Raw genomic sequence first — 16668 nt, 5'->3', positions numbered from 1 at the left:
AGCTCTATTAGAAGATGAATTAAATGATGCAATTATAATTGATCTTCATGAAAACACTTGAAGTGTAGGTGGATTTGATAATAAAGAATGATCGGGAACAGCTCTGTTTATTCAGAGCCCCAAAGCATCTTTCCACAGTGCCTCAAATGATGCACATTAATCATGTGATATTGGCGAGTTGCTACCAGAGACATGCAAATATATGTGTTTATCTACACGCAGTTGCTGGTGCTGACTTCACAGGAAGATTAAACATTTTTCACAGAAAGTACTGTGATTAGTGGTTATTCTTTCATTGTCCTATTCTAACATTCCTGTTTTCACTGGGATGAAGTCCATCTTTCTTTTCTCTCTCTTCCTTCACAGTTGTTGACCCCCAAACTAAGCACCAATGATTCTTAAGAGGGTGGCAAACAGGAAAGTGAATTGTCCTACCTGGGAATGTGTCTGATTTTCCATCCTCCTATCACACATTCAGCATTTATCATAGAAGGATGGATGAGATCATGACAGCAGTGGTGTGCAAGCTATAAATCAGTTTCCCCTGCTCTCTGGTAATACATGTTAACGCTGCAATGGGCTACACCATAGAACTGGGTCCAACTTTTGATTATGGGTTTCCAGGATTATTTCGTGAGTAATGCTGGTCTAAAACACTTACATAATAATCATATAAGCCGTTGTTGCCTGAGTATCCTACATTTACTATTGCCAGTATAATATTCAGCAAGTTCAAGAACTGCTGGGACAAGGGAATCCATATGGAGTTGTGTTTTTTTCAATGTTTCAAATACTATTTTCTAAACTGAATTTACCTACAGTATTTACTGAAATGCAGATAGCACACCAACTTTTATTTCAGTGGGTGGCCAGCAATAACTGTGCTGTTTATTGCCTGCATGCATAAACGGGCAGTCCAAAACCTTAACTTTTGAGTGCACTTAAAGCTAGTCTGCATTGCTTAAAGCTAACCTGCACCTTTTAAAGGGGAGGTGCACTGTGGCTGGAGTAGGTGCTGGGAGTCATTCTTGATGTGACTCACCTGGGAAATAGCAAGGAATGGCACAAGTTTGGAGAGACCATGCTCCAAGTTTTTCAGACACTGCTCTGGAAGTTTTGGTGGAATAGGTGGAAAGGAGGCCCTTCAGACTCACAGTGGGGACAGTTATCTGTGTTGGTAATGCCAAGATACTGGCCATGAGGACCTGGTTGCAATACCACAAGAAGTTCAATGAGCTCACGAGGGGTCAAGGTCAGTAAATGTATCTTCAAATTCCATGGGTGGAATTTTGTGATCCCTCTCACTGGTGGGATTTTCCGGTCCTGCCGAAGCCAATGGAATTTTAAGCAGCTTGCTGTACTTTCTGGCCCCCACTCCGCCCCCGCTGTGACAGGACTGTAAAATTCCACCCTTGAGCTTGAACTTGAGCTCTGTCGAAGGGTCATGAGGACTCGAAACGTCAACTCTTTTCTTCACCGCCATTGCTGCCAGACCTGCTGAGTTTTTCCAGGTAATTCTGTTTTTGTTTTTGTTTCATACACTACACCTCACCTTCACACATTTAGCACTGCAGAAAGCGTCACACCCACATCTCACAGTTTGCACAGACTGCCAGCTATTCAATGATAAAAGCCACAACACCTAAAACATTGCACCACAATCACTGAGAAGCTTTCCCCTCTCTGGCAGGATGAAATGGCACAAGACTGGGGACAATAGGAGCTGAATGGAGAAGGCAAGTATGCCTAACCCTGATGGAGGAGAGAATGCTGGCCATATTAGATTGGCCACTGTTGTGGCCAACAGTGGGGCTGAAATCATCAAAAATGACAGGATCCTCATGACTAATCCCGCCCCCTCCCCGCACATCCCACTTCCCCCTCATCACACACTCTCTTCTGATTTACATGCTTCAGAAGGTATAAGTATTCAGATAGTGTAAGCATTCACCTCATACTCTCCCCGCTTCCCCTCACTTTCTGCCTGTTTCCTTTCAGCCTGGGCAGAAAGGGGCAGCCTATGTTGCCTCCTCCTTTACTCTTTCTTCTCCTTCTTTACAGCCTCTACCTTCTCCTCAGCGGCTCGCCAGTGTGCTGGTGGTAATGACTGTTCTCTCATGATGTCCAGGGTGTGCAACATCCACCAAAAACAGTGACACTCATTCTGCCGAATACTGCAAGGCTCCTTCAGAGCGGACAAGACAGTGTTGTTTCAGCACAACAGTCTGCTTCATCACATTTTGTGTGGCAGAATGACTTTCATTGTATACATGCTGTACATGTGCACATGAGTTATGCTCTGGAGTCATGAGCCGTGTCATCATCCTTATTGCCTAAAAGCCACCCTGGTAATTAAAGGATAAAATAATTAATAATCAGTAGTCAATAAAAATCGGATTGTTTTATTTTTCTGTATTTTTCCACTAACAACTCTATGAAAGGATTACAAGTGCTGTTAAAAAGTCTGGGAAAGAAAAAAAAGTCTGAATTCCATGGGATCCTCCCTATCAGGACGCATTGCCCTTGACTGTCAAGTTTCTGTTATAATGAATTGCACTTCTGTAAAGACATCAGGATAAGAAACACTGCTTAAAATAGGCATTGTTTTAAGTTTAAAGCAATTTGCTCATTTAGTTAGGATTTATGAAGTTAACCCTTAAAATTATCAATAATATTATACACCAGTTAGCCATTTCCAACAACTTGGCTAAGGTGGGCTTATAACATCTTTAGGTTATAAGGAAGGATTACTGGAATCATCTTTGGGTGCACCAAGTGAAGGGAAACCGGTTGTGATCTTCGGGAACAGAAGCAAGAATTCCTGTCAGTGCGGAGAGTGTGCTGGTAGCACTGGGGCCAGGGACAGAGGAGAGAATTCCTGTTAGCATGAATCCCAGCAAGGTGCAGTGTTCTTCAGAGACAGATGTGAATACCTGTCATCAGGAAGGGTTGAGATAATTGATATCCCTGGGAACAGAGGAAGTTTCCTGTCAGCACGAGGATCAAGTCTGTAGGGTTTAGTTGATAAGCACGCTTTTGTTTTCTTTTTGTTAATTAATTGATAATTGTATCATTTGTCCAGGTGCTGGGGATGTACCTCCCATTCTGTGGAATTGCGATCTCAAATGCTCAACTGTTTGCTGCTTCCAGAAAGGAGTACGATAGGAGCAGAGTAAGTAAAGAGAGTGTGCCATGGGGACTTACTTCTGACCATTTTTTCCACACATCCTTCTCCATAATCAGTGTGGTGCTGACTGCATGTTCAAAATGAACAACTATCTTAACTGGAGCGGTTCAGTTGATTGAGGCGAGAAATAATATTTTCTTTAAATTATTTTACTTTAAATAAGGGCATAAAATCCCTCCCTTTATTCTTCTTCTGCCCCTATGTAGGTCTTATCAAATCCCATAACTGTTATAATTGAGAGGAAGAATAAATGATGTTCCCCCAGTTCTCCAGCAATGCTCACCTTCATCTGGCCACAACATCGAGCTGGCAAAGGCTCTCCCTCAGGAGATGTGCTGGCCCTTTGCGGATTACATCCACATGACAGGGTAGGGGGGGGCTGCAGCTGTGCCTTCTACCTAGTCCTTCTGGGCAGTGGTGTTTCCACATACTGCACCATCTGATGACCCTTTGAATCTGGTTTCAAAAACTTTATGTGATGCCCATTGACTCGCTTAGGAATGGTAGAGAACAAAGATAAATTTTGGGATTCAAAACTTACTAGCTTGGTATCATTGGGAAGATTGTGGACTAATTTATAAGGGACGAATTTAAGAGAATCTAATAAGTGAGTGGCAATGAATAAACCCAATAGGTTTATAAAAAGGCAATGTCTCATAAATTTAATGGTATTATTTGAGGATTTAGCTGAGAGTGAGGTGGCGGATATCATACATCTTACTTTCTGAAAGCATTTAATAACATTTCCAACAGGGCATTTATGGCTACAAACATCAATTGGGATCTGATATAAAAATTATAGACTTGGTAATATATTAACTAGATAAGAGGAAATTATTCTAATTATGAAGCTATAACTAGTGGAATTTTCTAATCAGATCATAATATTTTTGATGGCTTTAGTGAAAATATTAGAATCAGACTGAACAGTGCAGAAGACAGATTTGTGTGGGAAATCAGAATCTTCCAAAGTGCAATGTATTCAGAGATTCATTGCATATTAAACTGGTGAACTGTTTAATATTGAGATACATTTTAAGGTAATATAAATTCGTGCACTATGGGCAGAATTTTCTGCCTGTTGGGCGAGCCATGGGGGAGAGGGTACAGGTGGACGTGGGCAGGCACGGACCCGATCGCCACCTGCCAATTAAGGCCCGCCCAGCGTGAAATGTGGCTCCTGAGGACAGCGGGAGTGGGCAGGTGGCGGCAGGACTGCTATGACTGCCGGGTCCAATAGCGACCCAGCGGCCTGTTTAAAAGAGCTCCTACAGCCTTACAAAAGCTGTCAAACACTGCCAGCAGAAGGGTTCCCCAGGCCAGGCAGGAGGGTAGGGTAGGGGGGCATTGTGTCCCTTGTTTCTCAGATGATTGCCTTGCTGCCCTCCTTGAGGAGGTGGCAGCATGGTGGGAGGTCCTCGTTCCCAGGGACGGGAGGAGGAGGCCCCTCCACATGACCAAACGTGCCTGGGAGGAGGTGGCAGAGATGGTGAGCTCCCGCAACGTGGTGCGACGCACTTTGGTCCAGTGTCACAAGCGTCTCAACGACGTTTTGCGCTAAGAAAGGGTGAGTACCATGTTGGTATTTGTCACTTAACCCAGCAGGTAGGCTTTCTCCCCTGGCTGCACACACACACACACACACACACACACACACACACACACACACACACACACACACACACACAGACAAACCCCACCCCCCCCCCCACCTCCCCCACCACCCTAACCCCCAACTCTGAGTGTAGTTACTACATTGAATCGTTGACGGCATGTGTCCTTCACTGGGTGAGCCAGCAGATATTGCCAAGGTCTCCCTGAGAGGGTGGTGATGAGATGGGTTCTGCACCCACACCATGTGGTACAGTTTTGGGGGCAACCTGGGGATCTGCACCTAGGTGCAGTGCTGGAACTGAAAAAAACATGTCATAGTCAGGGTGCTGACATGCTGGGAGGGGAGCTTCCGGGTGGCGGGGCACCGATCCATCTGCTGACTTTGGCGTTCCATGTGCTTGTGCCTACTTGCTTTGCAAGGTTAGACCGTGTGGTGCCAAATGTGATGTAGGCAGCATTTGGCCAAGGTTGGGGGGGACAGGCCTGGCATCTTTGTGTGAGTGTGCGGCAGCTGCCAGGTGAGGAGGCACTGAAGCCCTGCAATGTCCCACTCTGGCTGGGGTGGGACAGCAGTGAAGAGATTCCAGGTACAAGTTGCACTAATCAATGCTCTTTTCTCCTTTTCAGGAGAAGAATGCTCATAATGCCACTGAGCGGTTGAGGACTGGCAGAGGGCCGGTCCTGTTGGCCATCATTACCAGGTTCGAGCAGGAGGCCCTCGATTTGGGGATGCGCCATGAGACCAGGTCCACCGGTGTCGGTGACGGGTGCCACGGGCAGGTATGTTTGCCCAGCACTGAGGTCGCCATTAGTATCCCAGCAGCCATGGCACTGCTGAATGTTCAGTGATCGAAGTTTGCAACATGACTTGACCATTGCTTATGGAAGGATGAGCACATAATGATCCGGGGGACAGGGAAGAACATTGACATTATCTCCACGTTAACTAATCCAATGTCCTTGTTCGTCCTTTCAGCATCAGCGGAGCAGAGCAGGGAGGAGGAGCGGCAGAGAGCGCCTCTCACACCTGTGAGCTCTGAAGTCTCTGACTCACCAGCATCACACCATCTCTGCCAGACAGGCATCAACGCAGAAACTAGCCCCTCGGTGGGAATTAGATCATCGTCTAGTGTCCCGGGGCACAGCGGTGAGGGCACTTCACAGTCACTGGAGGAGCTGGCGGAGACAGAGAGTGTCCATGGTACTGGCAGTTGGGGTCTGGCTGGGGACCAGGCACATGCTTGGTCGGTGGCTGATGATGTGTCTCTGGAGTCGTCCGTGAGGCAGCAAGCGCTGGAAGTCCAGCAGGGTGTGCAGGAGGATCTGGCGGAAATACATGAGGCAATCGTGGCATGGTGCCCATGCTGGAGGAGTCCATGTGGAGCATCACTGATGCAATGAGCCACATGGCCGAGCACCATGCTTCCTCCATTGGAGAGAGTGGCGACTCTCGTGGAGAGGCTCCTCCAGGAGACCAATCAGGGCTGCCTGGGGATGCACTCGGACCAGCAAGCCCTCACAGCGGCATTGACCTCAGCTGGTCAGTGCCAGTGTGGGAGATGGTCTGGGCACCAAGTTTCCCAGCTCGGTGCCCATCCGTCTACGGTGAGCGGGGAGGTCCGAAGCGACCTCACATCGGTGCAGCTGCTGCCTGTCTTCTCTGCCGGTTCCTCTCAGGGTGCTCCGGATGAGGGCAGCAGCTTCTCCGCACCACTGCCAGTGACCATTGCATCCGATGAGTCTGCGACAACTGGGGAGATGCCAGCTGTGAAACTGGCCGCTCCCTCCCAGGCGGGGCCAGCACAGGCTCCACAGGACAGAGGACGGCCGCAAAGGTCATCGAGGCCAACAGGACAGCACAATGGGCAAGGCTGTCTCAGATGCCACTCCCAGCAAGGGGACAACATCTAGACATAGCACCCGTAAGCGTAAATTTAAGGCACCTTAGGCAGACCACGGGTTTCTCACTGGTGCTTTTGTGTTGTCCCACAATGAGGTCATGATTAGTTGGTGTGCTGTTTAACACCTTTGTCATTTTGTTTCCTTAAGTTCAGTTTGTTATGTCATTAAATTTAGACATGTGATCATGGCTGAGGGTGACTCTGCCGGTGGATGGTTGTGCATGATGTTATGAGTGAGTTGTATCACATTGAGCTTTTTGAACAAGGCCCTTAGTTAATGTTCCTATCCAGGCAGATTTAGCACTCAGGTATCGAGCATGGAGCCTGGAACACAGGCGCGTGTTGGAGGTCCATCTGTGGTGTTCTAACTGAAGGACCGTTGGTTTAAAGCCTCCCAGGTGTCCCTGCCTCCCTGGAGTATGCCCGGGTCAGCTTCTACCCCCTCAGCATTTCCCTGTGCATGCTCATCCTCAGACTCACTGCTGGACTCATCGTGTGCAGCCGCAGCAACTGCATCTACATCTTTCTCATCCACAGCGCCCCCCTTTCCAGCACAAGATTGTGGAGAGCGCAGCATGCAACCATATTATATTAGACTTAGTTTTATGTAATGTGACAGGATTATTTAATGACCCCAGGGTGAAGGCACCCCTACGTAGCAGCGACCACAATATGATTGAAGTTTACATCTAGTTTGAAAGAGAGAAGAGTGGGTCTAAAACTAATATTTTAAACTTAAATAGGGCAACTATGTGGGCATGAAAGCTGAGCTAGCTGAAGTGAACTAGGATACTAGGCTAAGGGAATGATCAATACAGAAGCAGTGGCAGACATTTAAGGGGCTATTTCAGAATACTCAGAATAAGTTCATTCCTATTATAAAGAAAAATTCTAAAGGGAGGATCCACCATCCGTGGTTAACTAATGAAGTTAAGGAAAGCATCAAATTTAAGGAAAAAGCATATAACTTCAAAGATGTGTGGCAGGTCAGATGATTGGTCAGAATATAAAGAACGGCAGAGAATGAATAAAAGGTTAATCAGGAGAAAGAAATTAAAGTATTAGAGGAAGCTGGCTAGAAATGTAAAAACATACAGCAAGTGTTTCTACAGGTATTTAAAAAGGAAAGGAGTAAGAAAAGTGAGCGTTTGTTCTCCAGAAGTGACAGTGGCGGGTTAATAATAAATAATAATGAAATGGCAGATGAAATGAACAAATATTTTGCTTCTGTCTTCACAATAGAGGACACAAAGACATGACAGTAACATCTATAATCAGGAGGTGGAGAAGAGACAGGAACTTGGTGAAATTACAATCACTAGGGAAGTGGTACTGAGCAAACTGATGGAGCTGTGGGCTGACAAACCTCCGGGTCCTGATGGATTTCATCCTAGGGTCTTATAAGAGGTGGCTAATAAGGTAGTTGGTGTTAGTTTTACAAAATTTGCTAGATTCTGGAAAGATTCTATCAGACTGGAAAGTAGCAAATATAACCTCCCTATTCAAGAAGGGATGGAGGCAGAAAACAGAAAACTATAGGCCAGTTATTTGAATTGATCATTAAGGAATTGATCATTAAGGAGATTATAGCTGGGCACTTAGAGAAACTCAAGATAATCGGGAAGAGTCAGCATAGTTTTGTGAAAGAGAGGTCATGTTTAATCAATTTATTGGAGTTCTTTGAAGGAGTAACATGCGCTGTGGGTAAAGGGGAGCCTAAAGACGTGCTGTGCTTTGATTTCCAGAAGGCATTTGATAAGGTGCCATATCAAAGGTTGTTGTGGAAAATAAAAGCTTATGCTTTAGGTGAGTAACATATTAGCGTGGATAGAAGATTGGCTAACTGGCAGGATGTGATGAAACTATAGGTCAGTTAGCTGGATGCCTGCAGGGGTCAATGCTGGGGTCTGAACTTTTTACAATTTATATCAATGACTTAGATGAGGGGAGTGAAGTTATGGTAGCTAAATTTGCAGATGACACAAAAATAGGTAGGAAAGTATGTTGTGAAGAGAACATGAGTTTGCAGACAGGTTAAGTGAATGGGCAAAAATCTGGCAGATGGAGTATAATGTAGGAAAATGTAAAGTTGCTCACTTTGACAGGAAGAAAAGCAGAGTATAACTTAAATGGAGAACGGCTGCAGAATTCCGAGGTGCAGAGGGATCTAGGTGTTCTAGTACATAAGTCACAAAAAGTTAATATGCAGGTATAGCAAGTAATTAAAAGGCAAATGGAATGATGTCCTTTATTATGAGAGAAATTGAACATAAAAGTAAGGATGTTATGCTTCAGTTATACAGGGTGTTGGTGAGACCACATCTTGAATATTGTGTGCAGTTTTGGTCTCCTTATTTAAGGGAGGATTTAAATGCATTGGAGGTAGTTCAGAGGAGGTTTACTAGATTGATACCTGAAATGAGCAGGTTTCTTATGAGGAAAGGTTGGACAGACTGGGCTTGTTTCCACTGGAGTTTAGAAGAGTGAAGGGTGACTTGGTTGATGTATATAGGATCCTTAAAGGTATTGACAAGGTGGGCATGGAAAGGATATTTTCTCTTGTGTGTGAGTCCAGGAACTGTTTTAAAATTAGGGGTTGCCCTTCTGGGAAAAGATGAGGAGAATTTTTTTCTCTCAGAGGGTTGTCTGATGGAGGCGGGGTCATTGAATATTTTTAACGCAGAGGTAAATTCTTGTTAGGCAAGGGGGTCAAAGGTTATTGGGGGTAGATGGGAATGTGGAATTTGAAACACAAACAGATCAGCCATGATCTTATTGAATAGCGTGGCAGGCTCAAGAGACTGAATGGGTTACCCATGCTTGTATTTCGTACATTTGTATGTCCAGGACTGCTCCAGGCAACAGATGGACACAAAAGCAAAGGTGACACCTCTCTGGGACACCTGCTGGATGCAATGGAATCCACTTCTTTGTCCCCTATCCCTGCTCTGTTTGCAGGAGGTCCGCCAGAGTCACCAATCCAGACTGGGAGGCAGTGGTAGCGGCTGTCAGCACCGACAGAGCACAGAGGAGGTCAGCCATCCAGTGCAGGAAGAGGATGAATGGTCTCATCCATTTTTCCAGGGTAAGTTAACCATCTCATCACTCTCAACACACACTCCCAAACCCATGACACATCCACAGGGATCTCACACCTCAAGGGACAACTCCACTAACTCTCACACTCACGCTCACATCTCCATCAGGTTCATATCCTCTGCAGCTCATGTCCTCATCATGTCCCTGTCTCCACTCACTGCACAAACATTCTACACAGGGCCATGTGTCCTGCTCACACTCTCTCCATCTGCTTTCATGTAGGGGAAGTTGCCTCACAACACAAGGGAGAGGTCCCAGGCAGGGGGGTGGAGTGGCCCACATTAGGCCCCTCACTCACTTTGAGGAGCGGCCATCGTGCTGACTGGTGATGATGTGGACCGTGCCTGTGTCGACGGTGAGATTGGTGACGAACCCCCAAGTGAGGATCCTGCACCACATCATCCCTCTCTCAAAGCAACTGTGAATGCTCTCTCTCTCCTGCTTTTGACTCTGCTGTCATGCACTAATCATCTCTACTTTGGTTCACAGGGAGCTCTGCCAAGCGACCAGCACCCTCAGCCAGCCAGTCCCTCAGCTCCATCCAGGTCCTCACCTCCAGCCAAGAGGACACGTCTTTCATTGAAGAGCTGGAAATAAGTAGCCTGGTAGACCTATCACAGCACTTACCCATACCCTCCACCAGCCCAGAGCCAAATACCTCGGTGGGACCTAAAGCAGGCTTGGGTTCACAATCTGGTGGTCACTGCACGGACACATGTCCGCAGCAGGAGGAGACAGAGGACTGCTGGGGATCAAATGATGAGACTCTGATTAGGCCTACCAACTCATTATGGAGAGTAAGCAGAATGCAGAGGAATATCACGCAGAGCTGTTGGAAGCCCTCGTCTAGCTGCTCTCTGATGAAGTGGTGCCCACAGGTGCACGATTGGTGGTCCCCATGGGAAGAATGGTGGATGCCATGGAGATCCTAGGACACCAGACCACAGAGTTGCGTGCAGACCTGTACTCCATCACGGGAGCCATGGGTGAGTTCCTGCAGTGGCAATGCAAGAGAGAAATGGGGCACCCTGACCTCCCTCCAGGTGTTCCTTCCTCTCAAGGAGTCAGGCTGGGGTCCTCGGGCCCCTGAAGGGAGGAGGAGCAGCAGCTGGACACCCTTGGGTCATCCACTCAGGGATCCCAGAGGCTGTCCTCTCCCTCCAAGTCCCCTTTGCCAGTGACCCCCTCAAACTCATCCTCTGTCACTGCAGAGGGAGCAGCTGGCCCACTGGAGAACAGCCAAAGCAAGTCAGGGCCCTCAAAGCCTTGGCTCTCCAGAGGACGCACGTCAAAGTCATCAAAGGCAACAGGGCCAACCACTGCATAGGCTGTCTCCACCCCTGCTGCAGATGTCAGGGCAGCACCTGGAAGAGGTGGTAGGCCTAGAAAAGTTAAGAAATCCTGATATATTCACGTTCACTGAACAACGTGTCATGTTATCCTTCAGCTTCATTGACAGGCTTCACGAGTCCGACCCCTGCATCCGCCCCCCTCCCCCACCCCCACCTACCACTAGCAGTTCAGCTGCACGCAGCCGGACCACGAGTGATTCTGGAGGGAGGAGCGTGTGTGTGTGTGTGGCACGTCCTTTTGGAGTCTCATGCAAACACTCTCCCAAGCAAGTTGAGCCTTCATCCATCACATTCATCTCACTCTCCCGAGCATTTTCAATGCTGCCTGCTGGGGTTCTCTTTCAGTTGTCCATCTGAGCTGACCTGCAACTCTGCCCACCCACTGATCGACCTCCCATGCAGCAACTTTGCCTGTCCAACACGAGGCTCCGCTCACTTTTGATTTAAGAAACATGGTAGTCATTAAGTTGCTGATCAGCTCCCCCTTCCTTTCCCCTCCCCCAGTCACCCATGCGCTTTCCCCATTACAGTCCACCCCCCTGGCATCACCTTCCACCTCCCCACTGTTAGCCTACAGCCTGAATCCTTGTCATTCCAGGATGTCCAGGTGAATATGCACATTCCCTACCTTCCTGAAAATCTCACCCCCATCCACATTGACCTCCTCCTTTGCACCCCCAGGGTCTGTGTTTCCCTCTGTGTCCCCACCAACCTCGCCCCCTCTCTCTTCTACTGGTACCAGTGCACCCTCACCCTCCCACCCTACTGGCTCCCTCTACCCCCTCCCACATTCACCATTCCCTCCTACCACGCTAGTGCTGAGATCATTCCCCCAGAAGCAGTCATTGACTCCACAGATCCCTCCCTTGCATGTTCACCTGGACATTCCACCCACCGCCCCCCCTTAGTCCTTCCTCCACCCTTACTCCTTCCTCCCCGCCAGAAACCTTCCCCCCTTCTAACTCCCTCCTTCCCCCGGACACCTCCCATCCTCCGAACTCCTTCCCCTACACCTTCCCCATTACATTTACTTGCCCACTAATGCAGCATTCTCCCCCATTACACCCTCTTCTCTCTATTATCCTTCATTCCCCCTCCCAACCTCACCCCCCCACACTTCTGTCACCCCCAACCTCACACCTCTGACACTTACATCCCCCACTTCCAACCTCACCACCCCCTGCTCCCCACCCACCCCCCTCCCCTAGGTACACCTTCCTCTCCCACTCACATGTCCAAAGCAGGCCTGAAGCATGAATGGAGACCATGGAAGATGATGCGAGCCCACAGCGAAATCCGTGAAGATCTGAAGCTTTAGTGAAGTTGAAGTTGCTGTGTGGAGACCTCCCACCACCCGAAAGCTGCTTCACAGCTGAACCCTGTGCATAAGGATCCACTCAGCATGTGATGTGTTCCTCCAGGCTCTGGTGGCTGTTGGGCTCCAGCATCATCTTCTCCTCAGATATCCACCATCTGAGCAAGGCCCTAAAGGTAAGTCCAGCTTGTCCAGACACGTTCTGGGCCAGTGTGTTTTCTCGCTGGCACAACGGTAAATTGGGCATGGGGGGAGGGGGGCACGATTCTGGTCGGGCCTTACTTTGCATCCCATTAGCAGGATGCGAATCGGGTTCACACCAGTCCCCAGCGGGATTCACGATCTGCCAAGGTGGACATCATCAGATGATCCCACTGTGATTTCACGCTGGTGTGAAACCAATTTTTGACCTTCTCGCCATATTGTCTGTTCACGTCCGCCAAGGCGCCTGCTGCCAACGGGAGCAGACAATTCCAATCTATGAGTGACATGAGAGAGTTGGTATGTAGTTTTTCTAAAGACTATTTACTTACACTACTTACAGGACTTTATAGTAAGTACATGGTTTCCAGGACACAGACCCTGTTCAGTATCTTGGTCTCTTGGAGCCCCTTGGTCATCAGACCCTTGATGTCACGCTTACATCATTAATAACATTGTGATGTCATTAACATAACCATTAACCCATGACTCTACGGTGGCCTGTTGAATCTCCTTTTAATAAATCATATAAAAAAGTTGGTGTTGAATCGTCCTCTCTCTGATTTAGCTTCTATTATAACCTGCTGCTTCTCTCAGGCTGGAAGGCCTCTTGTTGGTCCTCCAGCTTTGAGAGCCCACCTGCCACCTTCAATTCAATGGAGAGCCTGTCTTCATGCCAACTTTGCACCATGAAAATCTGAAGGAGTGGCTGTCTCTCCCCAGGGCTGGATTCAGGACATGAAAACAGTCCTGACTTTTGTTTCCCAGAGTTGGAGGGAAAATACAGCCCACAATACGTTTATGTAAATGCATAAAGTCCATGAGACTGAGACTGAAACTGCATGTAACATTAATGAGATCACACTTGACTGTTGATGAAGCCAAGAGAATGACACTGATTTTTGCTAGAAAGATGAAAAGTGAAGGGGCCTTGTCAATAATATTATTACTACAGTAAATGTCACACTTCAATGCATTTTGTTTATTCAAAGTAAATTTATACCAAATCATTGAAGCCGTAAGGAATGTACAAATCAGAAGTAAGGAATGGAGCTAGAAAAAATCAGTAGGTCTGAAAGTACATTTTTTTACAACATTTGCTGCTCAGTAAGCAACATCATCGAAGTTCAGGTTGTATCGAGTACACATTACATTTCTTGGGTTTTTCTTTTCGTCATGCCTATTTTCCACTGACATGATTCAGTAATGGTTTTCTACGGTTAGGAATTTTTTACAATACTTTTAGTATATGGCACCATAAGGTACTGACAGAAATGCCTGCATTTTATTGTTGGGCCTTTTATGGCCTCTGCTCCTCTGTGCAGCATTACTCTATCTTATGCTCTTTACAGTTTTCACTGGACCCTCAGGTCCTGGCTCCTACAAGAAAATAACTAACTCTCCCAGCCTCTACTTTAGTGTTACTCTTCCTTCCCACTCCATCCATTTTAAACTTACTGACATAGATTTTATAGTGGTAAAAGAAGGTGGAACTGTCAGCGTTCACCATCACTTCTCCACTAGTACTGACAGCAACATATGTGCAGAATTAAGTGGAAATCCAGAGGTTTCTATCAGTGATGCTATACTCCTCCAGAGGGTGCACTCTGGAGGTTCCCCACACTCACCTCTGCCCAGTACAATCCGTAGCAATCAATGAATTACCTTTAAACTGTTAGTCCCGCTGTAAAAACCATGAAAATGTCAGACCAGGTTGAATAAATTGTGACTGGGATTTAATGGCAAACTAATTTCATAACTACTGCTAAACACCCTCACTGGTCTTGGAAAACTAATTTTATATTTCTGAAATGTCAAATTTCTCCATTATGATAAAAGAATTCAATTATATTTGTTTATATTGTAATTTGAAAATATAAATTAAAAGTAAAGACATTCAGTACTTTTAACTTCCTGCTTTGCTGACTGAGAATAATTCAGTGTGATTGGCTGATTCTCTTGGTTTTTGACATGATTGTTGCTGGACACCTGGAGATCTTCTTGACTGGGTGCCAAATTCAAACTGCTGTTAGGAAAGGTGAAATCTGTGCCAGGGAGATCACTAGATTATTGTGGGCAGCTTTCTTCGAGGCCAACGGCAAGCACCATAGTTTTGCCACAGACGCAAAATCCAGTCTAGTATTTTTGGAAAAATTTACATTTTCCCTGCAAATTAATCATAGATTCCATTCCCAATGCTGCCTTTTCATAAATAAATCTGCCAAGTTTTAAATAAATAAATCAATGCTGTCATCAGTTTTTAATTAAAAGGCTGATCACACCAATCTTCAGAGAAACAATTTCATTCCCACTTGTTGCCTTTTTCTCAGTTGTCCAAAACTACAATTTGGTAAATAAATATCTGTGCCGTCTTTGTTAAGGTAAACAAAAGCCAAGACAATGAATTCTCTCTACTGTCTTTCATTTCATAAATCATACCAATCTTAATGTCTGAAAATGTCATTCCTAGAACTGGCGTACTTACCCCAATAATATTATATAATACTTAAAGTGTCATCTGCTCTGATTCACCATCAGCAATGCCATAGGAGATTCATGAACATAACTTCAAAAAACATCTTATCTCAGCTACGCACCCATTGTACTCCAGACGTCACTTTGTTACACAGACATAAACTTCTGTTACTGATGTAAAATAATCTTAAAGAAAGAAACTTAGCCATAGACTTGGATCTTAACATTTACAAGAAATTGCAACTGTCTTCTGAGTTATCATCTCAAATAGCTTCAGTTGCCTGATTTGCTTGTTTATTAGTAATGGCCTTAAATACAGGCCAAAGTAGCAGTCTAATCATTGAGCACTACCATTGCAGATCTGCTAGAGGTTGTAATATCATGGATGAAGTAGTATAGGAACTGTGGCCGCAAATTTCAGTTGCATAGTGCCCACATTTCGGCATGATGGATGCGGTTCTCGGTCCAATAGAGTCTGCGCCACTTATGCAGCCTTCTGGTGCAGGCAACACTGGATGCTATTTTTGAAAAGTGGTTAATGTGGGCGCTGGAACTTTGCACCTGGTGTATGAAGCATCGGCAGATTGTGACACCATTAAGTATGTAACACAATCTTAACTCTAGTGACGGCATTTTCAATATCAATGCTCCAGCTAATACCCTTTCTTAACCCCACACAGCTGAACATGCATTCAGCAGCAGGAAGGATTTCCCATGGCCAGTTCTATTAAAGGCATCACTGTTGACTAACAGAAGTCATTGACTCCCTGTATACAAAGAGATAGGATATATATAGCATTCGCTCTTTCCTGAGGGAAGCAGATAGAGCAAGCGTGCAGCTTCACCAGAGTAGTGAGCTTCCCCATGGTTCAGTGCTCCTTTGACTGAATTTATGCTGCTTTTTATTTATACACTTATGGGGTGTTGGTGCTAGGCCAGCATTTATTGCCCATCCATAATTGCTCTTGGTCAGAGAGCATTTAAGATGCAACCACATTGCTGTGGGTCTGGAGGCCAGACCAGGTAAGGACGGCAGATTTCCTTCTCTAAGGGACATTAGTGAACCAGATGGTTTTTAACAACAATTGACATTGGTTTCATGGTCATCATCAAACTTTTAATTCCAGATTTTTATTGAATTCAGATTGCACCATCTGCTGTGGTGGGATTTGAACCCAAGCTCCCAGAACATTACCCCAGGTCTCTGGAATACTAGTCCAGTGACAATAACACTATGTCAGTGCCTCCCCAGGTGTCACCTTTGTGGGTGCCACATGTAAATTCTGAGATGTACAACAACTCTAAAGGGGTCCACTCCCTCAAAGTGCAGCTAGTGTGTCACCATGCTCAGCACATCATGCAGGTCAATGCCCAATATCTTGGCAGCAGTCATGATGTCTTTATTTTCTGCCAGTCCACTCTACCGTCAGCATTTGAACCAACACAAGAAACCAGAGGGTGGCCACTGAGTACTGGGGCTATCCACTGACAACCTGGCTTGTAACTCTCATGTACAAACTATGC

The 16668-nt window shown here is 46.2% G+C and overlaps 1 protein-coding gene across 1 annotated transcript in view; it reads left to right on the top strand.

Moving 5' to 3' along the window:
- Positions 1-16668, top strand: part of pde11a (phosphodiesterase 11a) — a 390201-nt gene that overhangs the window by 191766 nt on the left and 181767 nt on the right. Inside the window, exon 3 of the mRNA XM_041200136.1 lies at positions 3083-3172. Within this exon, the coding sequence (XP_041056070.1) occupies positions 3083-3172 (90 nt within the window). The remainder of the gene's footprint in view (positions 1-3082; positions 3173-16668) is intronic.

The sequence above is a fragment of the Carcharodon carcharias genome, chromosome 12 (assembly GCF_017639515.1).
Source record: "Carcharodon carcharias isolate sCarCar2 chromosome 12, sCarCar2.pri, whole genome shotgun sequence".
NCBI lineage: Eukaryota > Metazoa > Chordata > Chondrichthyes > Lamniformes > Lamnidae > Carcharodon > Carcharodon carcharias.
This window is presented reverse-complemented; position numbering and strand designations above follow the sequence as displayed.